The sequence below is a fragment of the Artemia franciscana genome, chromosome 8 (assembly GCF_032884065.1).
Source record: "Artemia franciscana chromosome 8, ASM3288406v1, whole genome shotgun sequence".
Taxonomy (NCBI): Eukaryota; Metazoa; Arthropoda; class Branchiopoda; order Anostraca; family Artemiidae; genus Artemia; species Artemia franciscana.
In genome coordinates, this window is record NC_088870.1 from 7247640 (window position 1) to 7271207 (window position 23568).

General features: G+C 35.2%; 2 protein-coding genes across 3 annotated transcripts in view; one reads left to right on the plus strand and one right to left on the minus strand.

Moving 5' to 3' along the window:
* LOC136029918 (uncharacterized) overlaps nt 1-4807 on the plus strand; it is a 67404-nt gene extending 62597 nt beyond the window's left edge. Inside the window, exon 10 of the mRNA XM_065708444.1 lies at nt 4576-4807. Within this exon, the coding sequence (XP_065564516.1) occupies nt 4576-4727 (152 nt within the window). The 3' untranslated portion in view covers nt 4728-4807. The remainder of the gene's footprint in view (nt 1-4575) is intronic.
* A 5239-nt stretch (nt 4808-10046) lies between these two features.
* Nucleotides 10047-23568, minus strand: part of LOC136029921 (cytosolic 5'-nucleotidase 3-like) — a 144860-nt gene continuing 131338 nt past the window's right edge. For both annotated transcript variants that reach the window (XM_065708448.1, XM_065708446.1), the window contains exons 7-9: nt 19576-19766; nt 16642-16680; nt 10047-10273 (exon numbers count right to left, since the gene is read on the minus strand). The gene's annotated coding sequence lies outside the window, so the exon portion shown is untranslated. The remainder of the gene's footprint in view (nt 10274-16641; nt 16681-19575; nt 19767-23568) is intronic.

Below are 23568 nucleotides of genomic sequence, written 5' to 3' on the forward strand. Positions count from 1 at the left end.
TTTTATTATTTTTTTATCAAAACAACCAAAAACAGCTTGTTTTTCATTTGGAAAATTTTTAAAACCCAACATCGTATAATACTCGATCAAAAACATAGCAGTCAAACGCATTCATTTGTTTAAACACATATATGGCTCAGATACATATATAATAGACAACACAATATACAACCGCTGTTTTTGTCTAAGAGAAAATATCACATAGAGAAAATTTAAGGATGCAAAGTATATCCATTTAGTGTATTTTTCTACCCAAGGGCTAAAAGGCAAATCAGAAACCAATGCCCATCATCGTGACAGTTTCCTCAATATTCATTAATTTGCTAGCTCTATTTAGATCATTTATACAAACGTAGCTTAATAAATATAGCTAGCAACTTTGGTAAGCCGTCTTTTTCTATGAAGTATTTTCAAAACGCTGGCAAAAAGAATTTATATACGAGGGGAGCTACCCTACCTGCTAGTGAATCCTTTCCCGCTATTAAACAAAAAAAAAACAAGTTTTTTAAACTGAAAGTAAGCAGCGACATTAAAACTTAAAACGAACAGAAATTATTCCGTATATGAAAGGGGCTTTTCCTCCTCAACGCCCGACTCTTTATGCTAAAGTTTGGCTCTTTCTCTTAACTCTACTCTTTAAAAGAGTAAAAAACTTTAGCGTAAAGAGCGGGGCGTTGAAGGGGAAAAGCCCCTTTCATATACGGAGTAATTTCTGTTCGTTTTAAGTCTTAATGTCGCTCCTTACTTTCAGTTAAAAAAACTTGATTTTTATTTAATTTTCTGAACGTTTTTGAATTAATGCATGTTCTGATTTTGGCTCTCCGCACATAAATAATTAAAACGAAATTTATATATTAATTGTTGGGGCTAAATTGCTATCTCATAGTTCTAATCGGAAGATTTTGAGAAAAAAGGAGTGGGGGAGGAGGCCTAGTTGCCCTCCAATTTTTTGACTATTTAAAAATGAAACTAGAACTTTTAGTTTTTTATGAACGTTTTCATTAGTAAAAAATATACGCAACTTACGAATTAACTTGCTTAACGAACTTCTATATTCGCATGTTTTTATTACGTATATGACGGGGCTCACCCCTCGTCAATACCTCGCTCTTTACACTAAAGCTTAAATCCCAATTCCTTAAGAATGACCCCTGAATCACAAAGGCCGTAGAATAAATAGTTGAAATGACTAAAAATACTTTAGTGTAAAGAGAGAGGTATTAAAAGGAAACGAACCCCTCATATGTGTAATAATTTCTGTTCGTTTTAAGTTTTAATGCTGCTCCTTGCTTTCAGTTGAAAAACGTTTCATATTATTTTTTCATTGATTTTTTAAATAATGCTAGAAAATCCTGCGCCCCCTTCATTGAAATTCTCTTGCTGCATGACAAATTCCTCCATGGAAAGATCCTTCCACGTAATCCCCCTCAACTTCTCCCCCCCCCACAGACCAAAAAAATCCACCTGAAAACGTATGTACACTTTCCAATAACCATTACTATATGTAAACACTGGTCAAAGTTTGTAACTTGCAGCCCCTCCCACGGGACCGTGGGGGAGTAAGTCGTCCCCAAAAACATAGTTATTAGGTTTTTCGACTATGCTGAATAAAATGGTTATCTCAGAATTTTGATCCGGTGACTTTGGGAAAACAATGAGCGTGGGAGGGGGCCTAGGTGCCCTCCAATATTTTGGTCACTTAAAAAGGGTACTAAAACTCTTAATTCCCGTTAGAATGAGCCCTAGTGGAAAATTCTAGGACCGGTGGGTCGATACAATCACCCCTGGGAAAAAGAAAAAAAAAACAAACAAAACAACAAATAAACACGCACCCATGATCTGTCTTCTGGAAAAAAATACGAATATCCACATTTTTGTAAATAGAAGCTTGAAACTTCTACAGTGGGGTTCTCTGATACGCTAAATGCGATGGTTCTATGACTTTTAGGGGGTGTTTCCCTCTATTTTCCAAAATAAGGCAAACATTCTAAGGCTCGTAACTTTTGATGGGTATCACTAAACTTGATGAAACTTATATATTTAAAATCAAAATTAAAATGCGATTCCTTTGATGTAACTATTGGTATCAAAATTCCATTTTTAGAGTTTCAATTACAATTGAGCCGGGTTGCTCCTTACTACAGTTCGTTACCATAAACTATTTGAAAGTTCCTCTTGGGCTTTACTGAGAGCATCTTGAGAGTAATAGCTACAGCCAGCTTGTAACTGCAAGTGTTATATCTCGATTATCTTCTGAGAGTTTTGAACAGAAAATTGTGTTATTTAAAGAAACTTAGCTCTTCAATCAACCAGCTCTTCCATTTTATTATATGTTTAAAGATAAAATTTATTCGGTTTTAAAAAACATACGTTGTCTAAACATCTCTTAAGCCTCCTGAAAAAATTGTTTAATATGTTGCCTTCACTTTTATCTCGTTTGCCCCCCTTGTGGTCACCACAAGTTGTTGTCAAAACATTTGTAGAATTGTTGTCACTGTCGTCATTATCACATGATACCCTGGACAATGTCCCTATATAACTTAATCTGTCTAAAAAATTTCCTAACTCTCACAGCATTTTCTACATTTTTCTGTTAGGACAAGTTTCCCCCTTTAAAAATTTCCTTCATGACAAGTTTTGTTCATGAAGAGCAGTCTCCTGAATATTTGTCTCTTTGAAGAATCTTCGGCTTCAAAAATTGTCCTCCAAACGTGTGGCACTAAGCAAGAGCAGTACTAGTTAACCAGTGCCACCTAGTGGTCAAATTGTCATAAAAAGCCTAAAGTATAGAATTAAAGTATTTCACACAATAAAAAGCTTCATGGTCCTTGCAGTGTCATTATTTACTAAACATGTATAATTTTTTTGTAGGTTCTTAGGCTTAGTAATATAAGTAAATAAAACATAAATAAAGTTCATCCGAGTGCGTACATGGCCTTTTAATTAAACCTCATTCTCATGGACTTGGATTTTAAATGTCTGTTTTTAAAATGTCTGTTAAATGTCTGTTTTAAATTCTGTTTTTCTTCCAAACCGAGTCCTGATTCATTTTAATTTTCTGCTGCTGTAGTGCAGCCGTGAAGTCGAAGTCACAGAAAAAAGGCAGAAATATTGCAGAAATTTTGATGAATATTCATTGCAGAAATGTTGGATATATCTTGAGTTTCACAGATGTCATACAAGTCATAAATAGAATAAATATGAAAAAAAATTCTTTATTAAGAAATATAGGTCTGTCCGTGCAATAGTGTTTTATGAATTTGGAAGATATCATTTCTTCACTTGTCTAACTTTATCAAATAAAAAGCATGGTAGCAACCTTGTCGTGTCGATAAAAATCGAATTTTTCACGATTAAGGCACCCATAATAAGAGACCATTGCACTTTTCAAGCGTAAACTGTATGACTTGACATACCAAAACTAAATCATAATTTTTAGAGATTAAAATAGCTTTTTAATCTCTTTTTGAATCAAAAGTAAGTTGCCATCAATCCATTGGCCAATTCGAGACAAAGTCAGGAGAGACAGTCTGAGTGACAGGCGAAACTGGCCTCCAAAAATGTAGCTCAATTGAGCGAATAAAGCTTGAAACAACAATTTCGCTATCCGTATTGTGTTATGCCCTAGCTAGGGCATAGCACTCCATCATAGTGTTTACGATTCCTAACTCCCAAAGCAGATTATCAGAAAATCTTTTGAAGTAACGAACTGAATTAGCACTGTTCTTCTCTATCTGCTGAATTTCACTAATGATAAGAAAACAGTCAGATTAAAAAAAAAATCCTGCGAATGAATTGGTGCTTCTGTTTTTCTTCCAAACGGAGTCCTGATTCATTTTAATTTTCTGCTGCTGTAGTGCAGCCGTGAAGTCGAAGTCACAGAAAAAGGCTGATTCATTTATTTGACCATTTATTTCGACTAATGTGATTATAATGCGATTAAGGCAATAACTAAACTACAGAGAAATAGAAAGTTTACTTCTACGAAATCATATGGCTCACAAGTTTGAAATATGCTGGGGTTATCGAATTTCTTTTCAGCCATACGCTTTTCAGCCATGTTGGCTTACTACTAAAATACGCCAAAGGTGTAAACGAATGAAATTAAAACGCCCACTTTTTAGTGTAGGCAATAGCCAAACCACAGAGAAACAGAAAGTTTATTTCTAAAAAATCATATGGCTCTAAGTTCTTTTTAATAGTTTTATATTCCGCACAGGTGCTAAGCAAGTTTGAAAAATGCTGGGGTGATCGACTTTCTTTTCAGTCATGCGCTTATCATTGGCTTATTGCTAAAATAGACCAAAGACATACACAAATGAAATTAAAACACACACTTTTTATCATGGATCTGTCAGTATTTTTTTCTTTTTTGTCCTATTTTTGGTTTTTTAAGCATAAAAATTATCAAATTTTCAGAGGTACGGCTAAATATTTTAACGGTCAAATTGTTTCGACTGTGTTACTAACTTTGGGTAACCCTAAATATCTTATATTGTGAGATACTTTAATTATATAATCACTAGCAGAACCAGTAAATGTATAGTGAATATTTATTTCTTCTTATTCTTCTAGGAGCTGGACTATCTGAGAAAAATATAGCTGATTTTGTTGCTCAAAAGGTGGCTCCCCACAAACAGCTGAGAGGTGGTGTTGTGATAGCAAGTTCAATACCAAAATCTGCTTCAGGGAAGATCTTGAGACGGGAACTGAGATCTAATATTTAATAATTTTTTTTTATTCAAATCTTTTAACTTTATAAAATTTCTGTCAATTTATTTTTAAATATAAATGTGTTTTTTTGTAATTGTCAGGTTTCGTATCGTGACTTTTTTTTTAAAAATGAAAAAAAAATGTTTGAAAAAAAAAACATTTAGTAAGAAGATTTGGAAACAAAAATAGGTAGAATATGAATTAGAAAGTGGGTTGGAATGATCTTAACCCGCTTCACTTTGGAATAAAAGAATAAAGAGAAATCAGAAAAACTCTTGAACATCAAATAAGTTGAAAATTAGAAATTATCGTTAACTAAAAATTATAAATTGAAAGTCTAAAATTTAGACTTTCAATAGAGTTAATAAAAAGTCAATGTAAGTTAAAAATTAGAAATTATCGTCAGCTGAAAATTAAAAATCGAAGGGTCTAAAAATTAAAAATATCGTCTTGGAATAATAAAAAGGGGGAGAGTACTAAGGAAAATAGGTCCTGCTAGGCTATGTGATCATTATCATAAATTAGCAGAATTTTTGGAAATGCTGCATGATCTCCAAAGATATGCTACGTAACTCGTAGGTCCCATATAAGTATTATACCTTTACTAATTTCAGGATCAATCCTTACCCTCAATGTATATTGTACCACAATATACAAACTGCAAACGTAAGCAGGATCAGTATGAACCTCCATACCTAGTGGACAGGGGTAGAGATAAATCCAAACACACTAACTGTATTCTGGTTATTCAAATAGGAAATCTACAATACGTCAGGAATGGCTTTGGGGATGAAGTGGAAACTCTCGGGTAGTGCTAGTGGGAGGGGAAAACTTCAAAATTTTTGTTGAGAGGTAAATATTTGTCTTTCTGATCCACTGAAAAGCTTTTTGTACCCCAATAGAACAAAAAAAAATGCAAAAAAATATAAATTATGCAAAATAATAAAGGCGGTAAAATCACCTACTAAAATCGTCCACTCTTAAAATAGTTGAAAGAGCTCAATACCCTTCATTATTTTATATTAGGGTAAATAAGGATTTCCTCTCTTCATGCATGAAAAAACAAAGCAACTATTATAGCTGTGAAAATCAGAAGTAGTAGATGGTGGTATTGGGGCCAAATGGTCCGTCCGGGCGGTGATATACCCCCTTGTGATGTTTGGTGCTGGGTTCTTCCCGGCATTGGAGGGTATGGACGGCAAAAAGCGTAGCGTGGCTGATGCCTAAAGAGGGAGGATACACTGGCAGTACATCTTAGCTTCACCTGTGGCCGCAATCTCTTCAGAGGTTGTCTTAGAGAGACATCGTTGTCGCCTTGTGCACCAACCGGCGTGAGAGGAATTAAGTCTAAGTAAGCAAATCTTCAGAAGAAAGTGGACTTCACAAACCTAAGTGACAAAACCGTGAGTAATATATACAGAGAAAGACCGCTGCTGTAAAAATACTTTTTCTAATTCAACAGTGTTTTGTTCCAGCTGTTGGTCTTAAAGAATTGAAAAAACTGTCATTAGCACAAGAGTGAGGTTTAGCGCCCAAAAAAGTCTCGTGATCCGAATGAGCCCTATTGCAAATTAACCTTACATCAAAGAACACTGTCGTAGAGGTTTCAAGCTTTCATCTGCAAAAGTGTGGAAGTTTATATTTTTTTTGCCAGAAGAAAGATCACGGATGAGTGTTTATTTTTTTTTTTTTTTTCTCAGAGATGATCGTATCAAACCAATGATCCTAAAATATCGGGAGAAGCCTCATCGAGCGAAAATAAAAAGTTCAAGTGTCCCTTCAAATAGCCCCCTCCCACGCCCTTTTTCCCCAAATTCGTCGAATCAAAATTTTGGGATGACCATTTTGATTGGCATAGTTGAAAGGTCCAATAATTATACATTTCAGGATAACATGATCCTTCATAGCCCCTGGGAAAAGGGTTGTAAGTTATGAAATCTGCCTATTGTTCATGTATTGTATTTGTTATTGGGAAATAGACAGACATTTTCTTTTGGGGGGGAGAGGATTTCTTCTATGGGGAGGTGACTTTCCAGGGATTAACTTTCCAAGTAAAATTTTTCAGCACGGAAATTTGCTATGTCTACAAAAACTCTTTTTATTTGTCTTACTTTGCCTTTGCTGGCTCAATTTTACATGTGGAGATGTTTCGGCGAATGGTCCCTGGTATGGGAGATATTTTTATCGAGGTTGGAATTGTCTGGAGATTTTTTCATGGGAGACTTGACTCGGGAGATTTTCTCCATGGGGGATTATTCTGCAATAGCTTCTTTCCAGGGGACATTTTTCCCCTGAAAATTTTTCTGTGGATGGGGACTGAGTGTATTTTATGTGGGAGGAGCTTTGCAGGGAGGAGAGGAACTCTTTACGAACAAAAGTTATATGTAACTTTTCAATGCCTCACTGTCTACGCTAAAGTTTGACATTTTGTCCCAGCTCTGTAAGAACGACTTTTGAAGCACAATGGCCGTTTAACTAGAAATTATTTTATAATTAAACTACAAAACTAAAATTAAGGATAAAATTTATTTCGATGGGTGTTTCTCCTTTATTTCATTTATCAAATTTTTTCATACCAATAATTTTTTAAAAATTTTTCTTATAAAAAAGTTTTTCAAAGAAAAGTAAAGAGCAACATTAAAACTAAAGTCAAATAGTATCTCTTGTCTAAAACCCTTGAAATCCTGAAAGTCCAAAGCATTATAAAGGCCAGGGTGTCATTTTCAAGGGCTATAAAGTCAATTGGTTTAGCTAACCTAAGCCAATCTATTTCAGTCTTACTCTATTTCAGTCTTAATCTATTTCAGTGTCTTCTCCAAATTTCTCCAGTTACCTATTTGAAGCTGGGTCGACTCTGGCTGAGTTTAACGAGTCACATCAATGGGACTCTTTCCAAACTAAATAATCAGCAACACCAGGGCTCGAACCCCTTACTTTATTTTCATTCTTTTAATAATTTGGGAGGAATTTTAGCTTAAGGGTTTTTTGCTACATTATCTTTTCATCGTTGCATCGAAAGCAGAAACCAGGGTCAATATGGCAGCTGGATTGTAAGTTTAAATTTAGCTTTTCTTTTGCTACTCCATAATTTTTTTTACCTCACTTTGAGGTTTTGGAAATGAAGCTTCCGGGAATAAAATCTTAGCCTAAAATATCCCTTTGGAAGGTTTTTAAGTTCCCGCAGAAAACTGCTTAGAAGGTTTTAAGTTTCTGTAAGAAACTACTCCTAACAAAATGTATTCTAGAATATATTTTCGTTCCCCTCATCAACACCTGCTTTTTTGGTCTCTGTGTCCTCCCTCCCCTCCTTTTTTCTGTGGGCGCTCATGCTATTATCTACAGACTATGAATTTTTTTTCCCCAGAAGAGGGATCAGGGATGCGTGTTTATTTTTTCCATGGGTGATCATATCTAGTCCCCAAAGCCGTGCCAAAAACTGCTGCCGAAAAAGCTTTTTTAAAAGGCCACTGAAAAGGCCCAAAAGGGGGTGAGGGTGAAGTGTAGCAGAAGTCTTCAAAATGTTTCAACTGCTATTTTCCTGCATATTATAAAGTAACAATTGTTGTCTTAACATTTTTCCTTCTCAATAGCCCCGACGCTAGGCTTATACCCACCATTTCAACAAAAACAACAGGACAACACGAGATGATAAACAACAAAGAGATATATCGCTTAGGACTATATCCTAGTCCTAAGTCCTAAGGACTATATCCCGCCTGATGGTCTGGGACCATCAGGCGGAAAGGCTACACTGTGAGAAAAGAAACTATTAAGAAACTATTACTATTAAGAATTATTATTCTTAATAGTAATAGTATAGTAATAGTATAATTATTCCGTATATGAGGGAGGTTGCCGCCTCCTTAATGCCCCTCTCTTCAAGCTTTTCCAGCACTTTAAAACAGGTTTTGATTCTAATTTAATGACCCTTCTGTTTCAGGAGTCACTCTTAAATAATTGGGACAAAATTTCAGACTTTAGCTTAAAGAGTGGGCTGTTGAGGAGGGGGCAGACCCCTCATATACGGAATAATTTCTTTTCTTTAAGTTTTAATGTTGCTCCTTACTTTCAGTTGAATAAAACTTTTTTTGTATTACCAATTTGGTTTTCAAAACCTTTTAAAAGTAGCCAATTTTTTTTAAATAGAACAAACGTCGAACAATTGACTGCGTGCCACCGAAAATTTTTCAGCTCCGCCGGAGGTGTGGTGCCGCCTTGCGTAATTGTATCCGCTGCCGCTGAATTCTATAATCGGCGCGGCTTAGGGGTCTAATCGTATTGAACCAATAATCCTAGAGGGATGGAAGAGGGTTCATTCTAACGAAACTTAAAGGTTCTAGTGCCCTTTTAAAGCAGTAAAAACGCTTGTGCCATGGCCACAAAGAGGACTAATTTCCTATCGATTGAAAATTCTGATATAGCCAATCGCTTAGAAATATCAAAACTATTTTTTGAGCTCTCTAGGTGCAGAAAAGGTAGGCTTATCTTCCTCACAACCCCCCCCCCCCTGATGCGCAAAAGTTTTATAGTGCTTTAAAAATACTTCTCATTCCAACCAACGGCTCTTCTGTTTGAGCTGTTGTTCTTCAACAATTGTCATAAAAAAAAAAAAAAAAATGTGACACAAACCCGCTAATTTAGAGACGCACAGACATTTAAAGGCGGTATAGCAATTTCTTAAATTTGAGGAAAACTGGTAGTTGGGTTTCACTGGCAATATTTTTAATTTGTGCTCTCAGGGGAATTTAAAATCTTTTCAAGTATTTTTTTTTTTTTTTGGTTAGAGCAACAAGGAATGCTTTGCAGCGCATATCGATGATTATTCTTTTGACTTTACTTTTCGGTTCTTGGAGGAAGAGGGTGATGGTTGTACGTGAACAAAAATATTTCCCCATTTTTCGTGAGTTTATATCATTTACTTATTTTTACCGTCATACCTTAGCTGTTTTAACGCTTAATGGTCCAATCGACCCCCTTTAAATATACATTTATTTTATCTACATAGCTTTTTTGATTTTCTTGAGCATCGAAATCAGCTGACATTATAATCAATTTTAATAAATTTAAATTTCTCGGGTATCAAGATTTGCGAGTCACTACTTGGACCAGAGATGACTCTACCTGGGTATTGCAGCCAGGATTGCCACCATAGTCAGTTCCTAAAGTGTTATAATTGTCCAGAATTGCGTGCTACCCAGCAAGTTTTGGTGCTACATTGGAAAAGTTGACTGCAAAAGTGCTAAAATAGCATTTTCGTGCTACAGGTGGTAACTCCAATTGCAGTACCAATTTTCGCTTTACTAAGAAAAGAATAAAAAATAACTATGGAAAAATAGATTGTTTGCCTTATTTATTCGATTTTATAAAGTTAACTGATTTGGTACCCTAGTACACGTCATCCACATGATTGTATGCAAACAGTTGAGCCATAATAACAATGCATCAAAAGAATTTAGTCCAATGCAATTGTGCTTAGAATCTCTAGAGGTATGTTGAATGTCTGGTCATCAACCAAAACTAGGTCAAATGCTTCCATAAATCTTGGCAATCTCTCTTCAATCTAGAAAACAAAATGCAGAATTGTAAATTTGGCAGCATTACAGACATATAGAAAAGAACTTAATATAATTGTAGCTTGATCATTGCAGGCGAAAAAATGTTACTCCTTACTACACAGTTTCTAAGCCCCTCAAAACCTATGGAACATGCATCAGAACAATGCAGCCCAGCCGCTATAAAAATAAAACATATTTTGATCATAAGTTGTTGATCACGGAAGGACACCGCCATGCCCATACTACTCACTATGTTCTGTAGTATATATATTCTGAAAACATATATCCAAAAAGCTACGATGTTTGACCCAACAGTCTTTCTCTTTGGTTGTAATTTTGAGGTTTTTATAGCTTATATTGAGCTCCCCCCTCTATCTTTGTAAATCGGTGTCAATTAGATAAGGATAACGTTAGTTTTATCAAAATTTCGGCTCGATCGCAGAAAAAATATGGAATATCTTGAAACCCTTCCTCTGGACCCCATGACCTAAGGAATACATATCCAAAAGCTTAAAATCGTTTGGCCCAAAATATGTACAGGTGTTTCCTATAAATATATATATATATATATATATATATATATATATATATATATATATATATATATATATATATATATATATATAATTTTATTAATCTGACAAAAAACTAAACATTTAACATCAAATATCAAATACCCCCTCGCAAGGGTCTATGGCAGGGAATGCAAGGAGAAAGAAAAAAAGGAGACAAAAGGAAAAAAGGAGACGCACAGACATACTAAATAGCCGCCCACCGCTAACTACTCAAAGAAAACCAAGCCGAAGACAAGTGCCTTGCCCAACCGACAAAACAACACACAAATCCAACTTGCCCGGAGACAGCAGTCGCACGTTGGAGCTAAAGTAAGAAAAATAGAAAGAAAAAAAATGAAAATATATAAGTGAATAAATAAATCTTCCGAAAATCCAGAAAGTTTTTGCAATTCCTTTAAAGGCACCAAATGAGCGACACTTTCAAGCCAACTCAGGTCAATTATTCAAGGCAGGCAGACGAGCTATCAGAGGGTTGAAGCTTGACCCTACTGATGGACTCAATGGAATCAAAGTAGTAGAATGGTCAAAGTCAAAAGACTATCAAGTTTTAAGGGCCGTAGGATTGTAATTGAAGAAAAACGAAAGACACGATTGAAGTCCTATATATCAAATTGAAATCAAGCAAAAGCTTATGAATAGAACTATTAGTTTCAATGCTAAGATCCCGTGCTCTTTCATATACCACACGGAGTTGTATCAGAGAGAAAGAAAATGTTGACATCCGTATAATTGTGCTAAAATAGACGCAAGACTGAATTAAACTGTGATTTTTTTTTTATTCAACCCAGGAAAACGATGTTTGACCTTTCCATGAATTCTAAGATTCTTCAAACTCTTTGTTTTAATTTGACTAATATGATGCCAGAAGGAGGGATTCTTATTAGGAAGAATACCCAGAAACTGAACATAACGATCAATAGGTCTAGTGAGAGAGTCCCTTCAAAGGTAATCTTCGAAAAATATCAGTGAGCACGAGGAGCTTATGAACTCTCTTAGGGAAATCAACCACGCGCTTTGATACATGGAAAACTATGCTGTCCAAACTAGACGTAATTACAAAAAGACAGAAGTTACCGACTGGTCTAAAAAAGCAAGTCTTTTTGTAGCATGTGATTCAGCTAAATTGTGACTCAGAATCTGGAACAAATCGATAGACCACGTTCCGGTATAGTAAACCGATTGCGTGCGAAGTCAAAAAGAAACTTCATAAGAGCCCTCAAAGACCACAAAATAATGTTGATTCAAAAACTATGTCGATAAGATAGCAAGTGACCCTTTACTTTGTGGGGAAATTTTAAACGTACAAATCTTGCTCAAGTAATCCCGGTAGTATTCTCAAAAAAGTTGAATTGATTATTAAAAAAGTGAGTTTTGTTACCTAACTGCGATGCGGAAAATTAATTAAAAAAAATAAGCTTGACAGTTTGCTTGCTAATGTTGTGTACTCCGTTTCCACAGGGTGCCTATATATATATATATATATATATATATATATATATATATATATATATATATATATATATATATATATATATGTATATATATACATATATATATATATATATATATATATATCTATCTATATATATAAAAATAAGTTGTCTGTCTGTCTGTGGATCAGGTGACGTCATGTTTCTGTGTTGACTGACGTCATGTTTTCAACTGACGAAATTACAGACCGGGACATCGGGACACAAATGACGACCGGGACACCGGCACATAGGGAATATAAATGACGACAATCAAAGAGAAAGCGACCGGGACAAAAGGATTGTTCGATTAGCAATCACCATCAACAAAGCACCGGGACACAAATGACGACCGGGACGCAGGGAGTATAAATGACGACCAGGACATAAGTAAAAAAAAACTAAAAAAACTAAAAAAAGGTAAAAACTAAAAGGAAAAAAAAACCAAAAACTAATAAAAAAACTAAAAACTAATAAAAAAACTAAAAAAGCTAAAAAACTAAAAAAACTAAAAAAGAAAAAAAAATAAAAAAGGAAAAAATGAAAAATAAAGGAGAAAAACAAAACTAAAAAACGAATGTATATACAGAGCGGGACACCGGGATACAAATGACGACCGGGACACAGGGAATATAAATGACGACCGGGACACAGGGACACAACTGGAACGGGGACGCCGGGGGGCACAGGGGGATATAAATGACGACCGGGACACCGGGACACAAGGAATATAAATGACGCCCGGGACACTCAAAGAGAAATCACAGACTGGGACACCGGGACACAAATGACGACCGGGACACAGGGAATATAAATGACGACCGGGACACAGGGCCAAAACTACAAAGGGGACGCCGGGGGGCACAGGGGGATACATAAATGACGATGGCGACACAGGGAATGGTCGATTAGCAATCAACATCAACAAAGCTCAAGGGCAATCATTAGAATCATGAGGTATAGATCTGAATACGGATTGTTTTCCCATGGACCATTATATGTTGCATGTTCAAGAGTCGGCAAACCTGACAATCTATTTATATGCACAGACAATGGAACAGCAAAGAATGTTGTATATTCGCAAGTTTTACGTAGTTAAAAACATATATACATATATATATATATATATATCTATATTCACAGGTGGGACATAGGGACACAACTACAATGGCGCATAACTGATATGGCGCGTAACGACTTACGCGCGCGGGGGGGCTTGTGGGGGTGCGAAGCGCCCCCACCAACTAGGTGTTGGGGTGGTGCGAAGCGCCACCCCAACAGCTAGTATATATATATATATATATATATATATATATATATATATATATATATATATATATATATATATATATATACGGACAGCATTGTCCACAAATATACTAACCAAATGCGATCTCAAAATAAAGAGGATAATAAAAAAGGAAGAGAAGAAAAAGAAAGGGGAGATAAGGAATTAGCAAATTTTAATAATAATAATACAGATAACATAAGCACAAAGATAAATGGAAAGAAAAAGGGCGACAAAACATTTGCACTTGAAGAAAAAAAATGAACAAACGCAAATGAAAAACAACACAAATACTAACTCAAATACTTTCAGCAAGGGACCTTTCGAACAGAAAGTTCAACCCAGGATTTTACTAATATAGTCATACGAAAGCATTATAATACCATAGGACAAAAAGAGACAATACACTCCCAGCCTTTCTAGAAGCTACCTTTATCAAGAAGACGGAGCGCTTTTAAATGAAATGGCTGAGTAAGATAAACTAAAACTATATAATGGACGGCCTAGTCAAATGCTCCTTACTATACCGCGGTTCCAGAATTAGAAAAGATGACTAAACGACTGAAAATATGATAGATGATAATGTCTTGTATCTACGTTGTTGTATCGGTAGAAATTAGTACTCCTATCGCTAGTACTCTTATGTACATTGGAATTTAGAGTTAGGACGATACCCAACAAAGCATCCATCAGGAATATGAGATGCTTATTTTATAGTTAGTATCTTTGATTGTGCTTCATCAAATATTATTTTACTTCATGATTTATTTACAACTTGCTACTCTCTACAATCTATTTATGAATGGGTGAATAACTGTGGCTGACTATGAAATCATTAATTGACAATTTCTATGCTATAATTTTGTTTCATTTTTGTGTTTTTTTCCCTTTCAATTCCTTTAAACAGTTTTTATTTTTTACATTCAGTGAATACACGCTTGCACACAATTCGTCCAAGGCTAAAATAATATCTCGGGGAACAGAAAATTCTTTGTTAACAGTTTTCCTACAATCAAATTCTTTTGCCTTCAGGCCTGAGTTTAACAATAGGCCGACTAGGCCTGGGCCTGGGAATGCACAATATCAGGGGTACAATAAATTATTACCGAGTTTTTTTTCTTTTAACAAAAAGTGGACTGATGTGATTTATCGTCAAACTACTATGCCTTTCGCCGCCGCGCTGCCTATTCATAGAAAAAGGGATCTTATAGCAGCACAGGAATTAAGCTGCCACCTATAAACTGTCTGACGTCTCCCAAGAATGACAGCTGAGAGTCCGGTATCACCTCTCTCTTTCATTACTTTTGACTCATCAGTTGCGGTCTGTTGAGTGCTTCTACTGTCCTCGATTCTTCTGACGTTTCCCTGATGTTTAAGTCTCGCAAAACGGATTTGGCAAAAATGCTTTGGTCTAGAGTTGTCAAAGCTCTAAGTCTAGGCCTGCTTGCCCTTTTAGGATCTAATGCAGGTTAACTGGAATTTGTTATAAAAAGCATAAATCAGAACAAAAGGGAATCGAGAAGAACACAGATATTCATAGTCTTTTGAGTTTTCCTTTGAGTATAGTCTCCAGTAGTTTCCTTTCAATTTACCCATTTTTAGTCTCTCGTATTTCATCGAAAATACAATCGAGAGCCCACAGAGACAATTTTTCAGAAATAATTTCTGAAAACTCACTTTTGTTATAAGTATGAGGAAAGGATTAAAAGCACTAAAATAAAGCAGAGTAACATAGAAATATTAATAAAAAAAATATGACGAAAAATCTCAAAGCATCCATTATTGCAGTATATGCCCATGTAGAATTGACTGAAGGAGATGGGATTGACTCAGGTGAATTTCAAATACACTTACACGAAGAAGTCGACAGAGGTCCCGCGTATAGATATCTTAATTTTCTTAGGAGATGTTAATGGTCAAGTTGATAAGAATAGACGGTGTCATAGCTTAGGAAAATTTGATGCAGGAATAGAAAATAAAATTGTTATAGACTGCTTCAATCGTATAGACATCACCGTCTGGTTATAACAAATGTGGTATCTGGTCATGAAATTACCCATAAGTTGACATGGTATTCACATGATGGAAAGAATATTTTGCTGCAAAGGTCTCGGTGAGAGACGAGATTGAAGATGAGATTGAAGTGCTCTTTCGGAAGAGAACTTTTGCCTCTTTTAAATTTTAAGAGACAACTGAAAAGGGAAGGGTCAGTCTTGTGGACGCTCTGATGAAACTGGCAAGGCAGGCGTCACTCCACACATTTGGAGCTGATTTGTCTGGTTTCAGTGTGTTATAAAGAGCCAATGCAGACATTTTACTTGATTGATAAATATTTAATTGATATGTTTATACAAAACATATAGTCGAAGGTGATTACGAAAATGATTGTTCGTCTTGCCCCTTCTAGTGGTCCGTCTTGCAAGACGGACCACCAGGCGCAAAAATGTGAAAAATAGCGAGATAACGCAGATGAATAAGCAATCTGTCCTAGTCCAGTTCCTTTGTCCAAGGAATAGAAAAGGCATATATATATATATATATATATATATATATATATATATATATATATATATATCATGAAAAGAGAAATCACCAATGCTACAGCAAAAACACACAAAAAAAAAAAAAAAAAAAAGACAGAAGGAGAAAAGGAAGACTGTTTTCCTAAATTAGTGATTAATATAGACAAGCACTTGAATGAGGCCTTAACCCTACTCATCCATACAATCACATAGGTCAAACAGCATAGCAACATCGTATATCTAACTTCGATATTCGCCAACTCTGCAAGATTAGAAGAGATGTCACTAATGTCGTTAAAAAGTGCCGCTTTTTCATGTCCTGCGGAGACCACCAGAATACCTGCCCCGTCAAATCTTTCTAGTCAAGCCCTGTGATCGGTTCAGTGGCTCCTGTTCAAAGAGTAATTTTCAGAAGATCGTGAAACCTGGTCCAAAGAGGTCAAAAAGATCCTGGATGCCAGGCGAGGAGGAAACGCATGACTTCCGCCACAAGTACAAGTAAGTAGGTTATAAACTTACCGAGTCTACTGGTTTTGTACTTTTTGATCCTTCACGTCCCTAAAACAAAATTAAATTAAATGATTTCAAAACCAAAAATATGGAATAAAAGTTTAAGTTTTACTAGACCAAACTATTAACGGAAAACTATCGATAGCTTGCCACGATGCCAAGTAAATGGCAAAACCCCTGGTCATGCTGCAGGTTCAAGTTGAAGTAAGGGTCATTAGCGTGCTACCAGGGAAGGGCTGTGGCTATCTAGACAGAAATCTTGTCCGAATTTGTGCACCGAGGCAAATATTAAATGGTAAAGTTAAATATGGCTTCACCTATTATTTTAGATGATGATTCTTAGATTAAATAGTTTGGTTTGGATAAATACTCGAACCAGCGGTCCTAGAATATCGCAAAAGGGCTCATTTTAACGGAAATTAAAAGTTCTAGTTCTCTTTTTCAGTGATTGAAAAAATTGGAGGGAGCCTAGGCCCCCTCCCACGCTCATTTTTTCCCAAAGTCACCGGATCAAAATTCAAAAACCTAATAATTATGTCTGGAGGGGCGGCAAGTTACAAACTTTGACCAGTGTTTACATATAGTAATAGTTATTGGGAAGTGTACATACGTTTTCAGGGTGATTTTTTTGGTTGGGGGAGGGGTTGAGGGGATGGGGTTATATGGGGGAACTTTATACGGGGGAATTGGTCATAGGGGAAGAGAAATTACATGAAGGGGGCGCAGGATTTTCTAGCATTTAGAATAAAAGAACAATGAAAAAATACTTATGAAAAAGATTTTTCAACTGAAAGTAAGAAGCAGGATTAACACTTAATCGTTCAGAAATTATTATGCATATGAGGCACTCTTTTATGCTAAAGTATTTCTTAGTAGTTTCAGCTATTTATTCTACGGTCTTTGTGATTCAGGGGCCATTCTTAAGGAATTGGGACAAAATTTAAGCTTTAATGTAAAGAGTGAGGCATTGACGAGGGGGTGAGCCCCCTCATGTACATAATAAAACATACGAATATAGAAGTTCGTTAAGTAAGCTAATTCGTAAGTTACGTATATTTTTACTTATTAAAACGTTCGTAAAAAATTAAAAATTCTAGTTGCCTTTTAAAGTATAAGAAATTGGAGGGTAATTAGGCCTCCTCCCCCCTCCTATTATTTTCAAAATCGTCCAATCAAAACTATGAGAGAGCCATTAACCAAAAAAAAAAAAAAAATAATAATATGCAAATTTCGTTTTAACTATTCATGTGCGGAGAGCCAAAATCCAAACACGCATTAATTCAAAAACGTTCAGAAATAAAATAAAAAATAAGTTTTTTTGACTGAAAGTAAGGAGCAACATTAAAACTTAAAACGAGCAGAAATTACTCTGTATATGAAAGGGGCTGTTCCCTCCTCAGCGCCCCATTCTTTACGCTAAAGTTTTTTTTACTGTTTTAAAATATAGAGTTGAGAGAAAGAGTCAAACTTTAGCGTAAAGAGCGGGGCATTGAGGGGGGAACAGCCCTTTCATATACAGAGTAATTTTTATTCGTTTTAACTTTTAATGTCGCTCCTTACTTTCAGTTAAAAAAACTTGTTTTTTTTTATTTAATACATATAAGGGGTCATTTTAGTAATTTAAAAGTTATAAACATTTGGCAAATTCACAAGACAATAAATTTTTAGCAAAAAAAAATCTTAACTTCCCTTGAAGTATGCTTAAATCAAACAGTTCTTGGTAACGAACTGTAATTAGGGAGCAAATCGACTCAATAATAACTGAAACTCTAAGAAACTGATTATTGATAACAACGGATACATCAAAAGGGTCAAATATTGATGTTTATTCAAAATACATAAAATTTATCAAGTTATTATTACCCATCAAAAGTTATGAGTCTAAGAAAATTTGCCCAATTTTTTTAAAAAATGGGAGGAAAACCCACATACCATTTAATTGATACTAATGAAAATCACACCATCAGATTCAGCATTTCAGAGAATCCTATTATGTTTCCAGCAACTATATATAAAAATGTGGAATTTAGCATTTTTAGCATTTTTAGTAGTTGTTTTTTGCCTGGGGTAATCATACAAAACCAGTGATCCTAGAAGATCGAGAGAGGACCAATGATCGGTAATCAAAAGTTCTAGTGCCCTTTTTAAGTGAACGAAAATATCGAAAAGCAGCTAGTCCTCCTCCGACGCCCCCTTTTTCCCAAATTCTTCCAATCAAAATTTTGAAATAGCCATTTTGTTCAACATAGTAAAAAAATCTATTAATGATGTATCTAAGCATGACTATGACATGACTATTTTAAAAACGATCCGAAATTAAGTAAAGAACAAGTTTTCTCGAATGAAATTAAAGCGTCGCTCTTTACGCTAAAGCTTTTTTAGAGCTTTTAAAAATAATTTCATTCTAACTAAAAGGTCCTTGTATTTCAGGAGGCATTCTTAAATGATTGGGGCAAAAACTTAAACTTTAGCATAAAGAGCGAGGTATTAAGGAGGGAGCACCCCCTGATATACGTAATAACATTCCAAAAACAGCGATATTAGTATACAGCCCGTTCACTTCCCTGCATAGGTCTAAAAATTAAATATAAAAAAAGAAAGAAGAGGAAGAAACTTGGCAAAACCACGAGGGAAAAAAAAACACTATAATCCAAGAGTCTACAATATCCAAGGTCTAATATAATCCAAGGTCTAATATAATCCAAGGTCTAATATAATCCAAGGTCTAATATAATCCAAGTGGTCTACAAGAGTAGTCACTTTGTTTTTGTGTAGCAAATTTGAAAATGAATGGGCTGCTATTTATCAAATAACTAAGTGTCTTTTTCAAACTGAGCCCAGGGTACAATGTTTTTAACCCCATATTTCAAAGCATCTATGCTACATCAGCCCTGTGAAAATTCTCGTAGCACTGTTGGGTATAAATTAACGTTTTTTAATTACCTCATCATTTAAAAATCCTATCTTAAGAATAGTTCCTGGCTCATGAACTCCCTCTGCCATATCAGCATCACCAAGTGAGTCTCCCATGACTATGACGTTATTCCGTTGTTTGATGTCACCAAAATAGGATGTTGCAGTCAAGGCGTGTTGTTTTTTGTTGAACATGAGAACGAGTTTGGTCAGATCATAAGCTTGAATAGAAGAGTTACAAGACAATTAAAAGGGAATAAGGAACATAATATAGGCGTGTTTCGCAGAGAAACACAGCGTCTCCTCTTATTCCTGACTAAAAAACATCTCGTTTTTTAAAAAAGCTTTTTTTTTTTTTTTTTTTTTTTTTTTTTTTTTTTTTTTTTTTTTTTTATATCCCATCGGGTCTTGAAAAGGCAGACATATAATTCTTTTCAAAACTACATTTTATTTCCTGTCTTGATTTTTGTTCAGCGTTTGCTAACTTGAAGAATTAGTTAATGAAATTTTTAAAGAACAAGGTAAAGGGCTCCAAGTATTCCGTGGTGTTTTTGACAAGGACAATTATATTGGTATACTTTTCGTTCGATCCGACGCCATTTTGAAGGGATTTTAGGCCAATTTTCCAATTCACACGAAGTTGACTTTACAGTAAAGTTTTACTGTTAAGACTGATCGAAATAACAGTTACGGTGCCTGAATCAGCTGAAAATTGCAATTTTTCTTCACGAAACAGTATTGATTAAAGCGTGTTTTTAAAATGATTGATTATTGAGGGCCGTGGTTCGTTTTTTATTATGTTGTCCCTTCTGAGGCAGTCATTATTTATTTCTCACCAGACCACTTCGTAGGGATGGAACTACCACTGAAGTTTTGGTGGGGGTTCATTCGATCCAAAATTGAAAGTTCTAGTGCCCATTTTTGGAGTCATAAGTGACTGAATAGAATGAAACACCGTTCCGCGTCTTTTTCAGTCGCCCTCCCCTCAAAGACAGCTGATCAAAATTTTTAGATAGCCATTTTATTCAAAATTGTCTACAAAGCCAATAGCTATACCTCCAGAGAAGATTTTACCCAAATAGTCTCTGAGAAAAGATATAAATTATGCGAGTCGTCCAATGTTTTACATATGGTTTATTATTGTGAAAGGGGATTTTTTTTCCTGGCTGTGAGCAAAAACGTTAAGGGTATTAAGATGAAACTTCGGTGATGTTAAGGGCATTTTGAACTAAATCAAAAGACACTATATGCACCTTGTTGTCAAAATATCCCATTTGCAAGACCTCGGGAAGAGCTAAGGTTATTAAGGTGAAATATTCAGGGCAAGTTGAGGTTGATATTTAAATAAATCAATAGACACCATGTACATTAGTTTTGTCATGTCAGGAACGGCTAAGGATAATGCGTTGAACCATCGGGACATGTTGAAGAGGATGCTAAACTAAATAAAAAAAAAATACGCCAATTGTATTAGCTTGGAACTTTCAGAACATGTTGAGCAAGATGTTGAACTAAATCCGAGAGCGCCACGGGCATCCTGGTTGTCATCATGGCGTATTTACGAAGTATTTGCAAGATTTGAATTTTTCAGGCATGAGGAGCGGGATGTTTAGCTAATCAAAAGAGAGTGTGTGTATCTGTTTTGTCAAAAAGGCGTACCCACAACATTTCAGGAGCGACTAAGGGTGTTAATCGGAAGCTTTCAGGGCCTGTGAAACTAAATCAAAAGACACTAGATGAACCCAGCTTACTAATAGCATGCATCAATATTATCTAAAAAAAGTAAGTGCTCTTAGGTTTTAACTTTTAGGGCATGTTGAGAACGAAATCAGAAAACTCCGAACATATTTAGGATATCCTAAAGTTGATTTTGCAATATCTTGAACGCTAAAAGAATTAAGATGTAACTTTCAAAGAATGTCGAAGCGGACGTCAATCAGCAGACACAATGTGCATCCAGGTTGTAAAGAGGAGATACTTGCAATAGTTCATGGCCGACTAAGGATATTATGCTAGAACTTTCAAGGAATCTTGAGGAGAATTTTAAGCTAAACACAAAGATACTCTGTATGTTCAGGCTGTCAAAAGGTTTTATCTGCAATACTTGGAAACAGCTAAGGGTATTAAGTTGATAATTTCCAGGAATGTTGAGGACGATACTAAAACTAAATTAAATGACACTCTCTGCATCCAGTTTGTTAACAGGGTGTAGTTTGTTAACAGGGTGTATTTGGGATATTAGGGTTTAAAGTTGAAATTTTCAGGGAATATTGAACTAAATCAAAAGACATTACTTGCATCTAGTTTTACAAAAGGGTGTGTCTGTAATATATTGGGAACATCTAAAAAGATTTTAGATGAAACTTTCAGGGAATGTTATAGGAATATTGACCATAACTAAAAGACACTAGGATCATCCAGATTGTCAAAAGGGTGAATATGTAATAGCCTATATTAGGAATGGTTAAAGGTATTAATTTGAAGCTTTCAAGGCATGTTGAGGGTGATATTGAAATAAAATAATAAACAATACATGCAACCATGTTGTCAAAACAGCGTAGCTCTAATAGTACAGGAATGGTTACGGTTAACTTTCTGAAACTTTCAGGGCATGATTAACTAAATCAAAAAGATACTATTTGGATTCAGGTTGTCCAAATAGTGTATCTGTAATGGCTCAGGAGTCGCTATGTGTCTTAAGTCGAAACTTTTAGGGAATGTTGAACTAAATCAAAAGAGATTATGTGCATTCAGATTGTCAAAATGGCTTATTTCAAATATCAAAGGCATGACTAAGAGTACAGTTTAAAAGTTCACAGATGAAACTTTGAGGGGATATTAGGGGACGATGGCAATGTAGGATTTGAATTTTAACTTATGGGGACCGGGAGCTCATTAAGAACAGAAAAATCTCGAAGAAAACAGTGGCTGAATTGATTCTTAGTGCAAAAGAATCTTTGTGTTTATGGTTTTTGGGTTGTAGAATTGAAAGACCCTGTCAAACATTTCAGGCAACGTCAACACTTCAACTATAGTGAGCAATAATTGTGTATGTGAGCAATAATTGTGAGCTAAAGTGAGCAATAATTGTTTATGTATTTTTTTCTCGAAAACGGGACTTTGTGGCCTAAAAATATCTATATAGGTTCGAAAGTGTGAGAAAATTCGTTAAAAGCCTCAATTTGGAAAAAAATTCAAAGGAACGAGGCCATTTTTGTAGACATCAGTATTGCAGTGACGTTGTCACACTTGTTGCATTTGTGTGAAAAAATTAAAGATTGTCATGCAAGGAGAGGTTTTCATCTAATTGCTTAAAGAGTAAATAACGGGTAATTGCAAAAATATTTGTATATATTTTAACAAGGGATACAAGAATTCCAAACCATAAAGAAAAAACCAAAAGGTTGAATTTTAGTAGAAATTGCTGTCAGAAATCAGACTTACTTCAACAGTCCAATATCTTTGAAAAGACCGAAGTATGAAAAGACATTAAATTGCTTAAAGAGCAGAAAAGTGGTTATTGCAAAAGCCTTTCTATATATTTTAACAAGGGATTACAACAATTCAAAAACCAAAAAAAAAGTTTGAAGCTTAGTAGACAGTCAGTGTTGAAATTGGGCGTGCTTCCATAGTCAAGGATCTTTGAAAAGACAGAAGTATGAAAAGATATATCGGATGAAAAAATTATCTAGAGTTAGACTCAAAAGCAAAAATTTACAAGTGCATAACACTTGTAAATTTTTGCATCCTGTTGGAGACAAAAATTTGTTGGATGAAAAAGAATTTTTTGTCACACCACCTGAATAAGTAACAATTCCACAACCCGGACCATCATGTAAGACTAGACCAATAAGGGCAGCTTAAACAAAGGGCATTGGCAAATTGTCTGAAATAATGAAAATCCAAAATGAAGAACAAAGAAAAATGGGGTTGATCGATGAATATGAAGCACAGATAAAGATGCTTAGAAAACTAGTGAAAGTGAGAACCGCAACAGCTAAGGAAAAAGGCATGGAATAAACG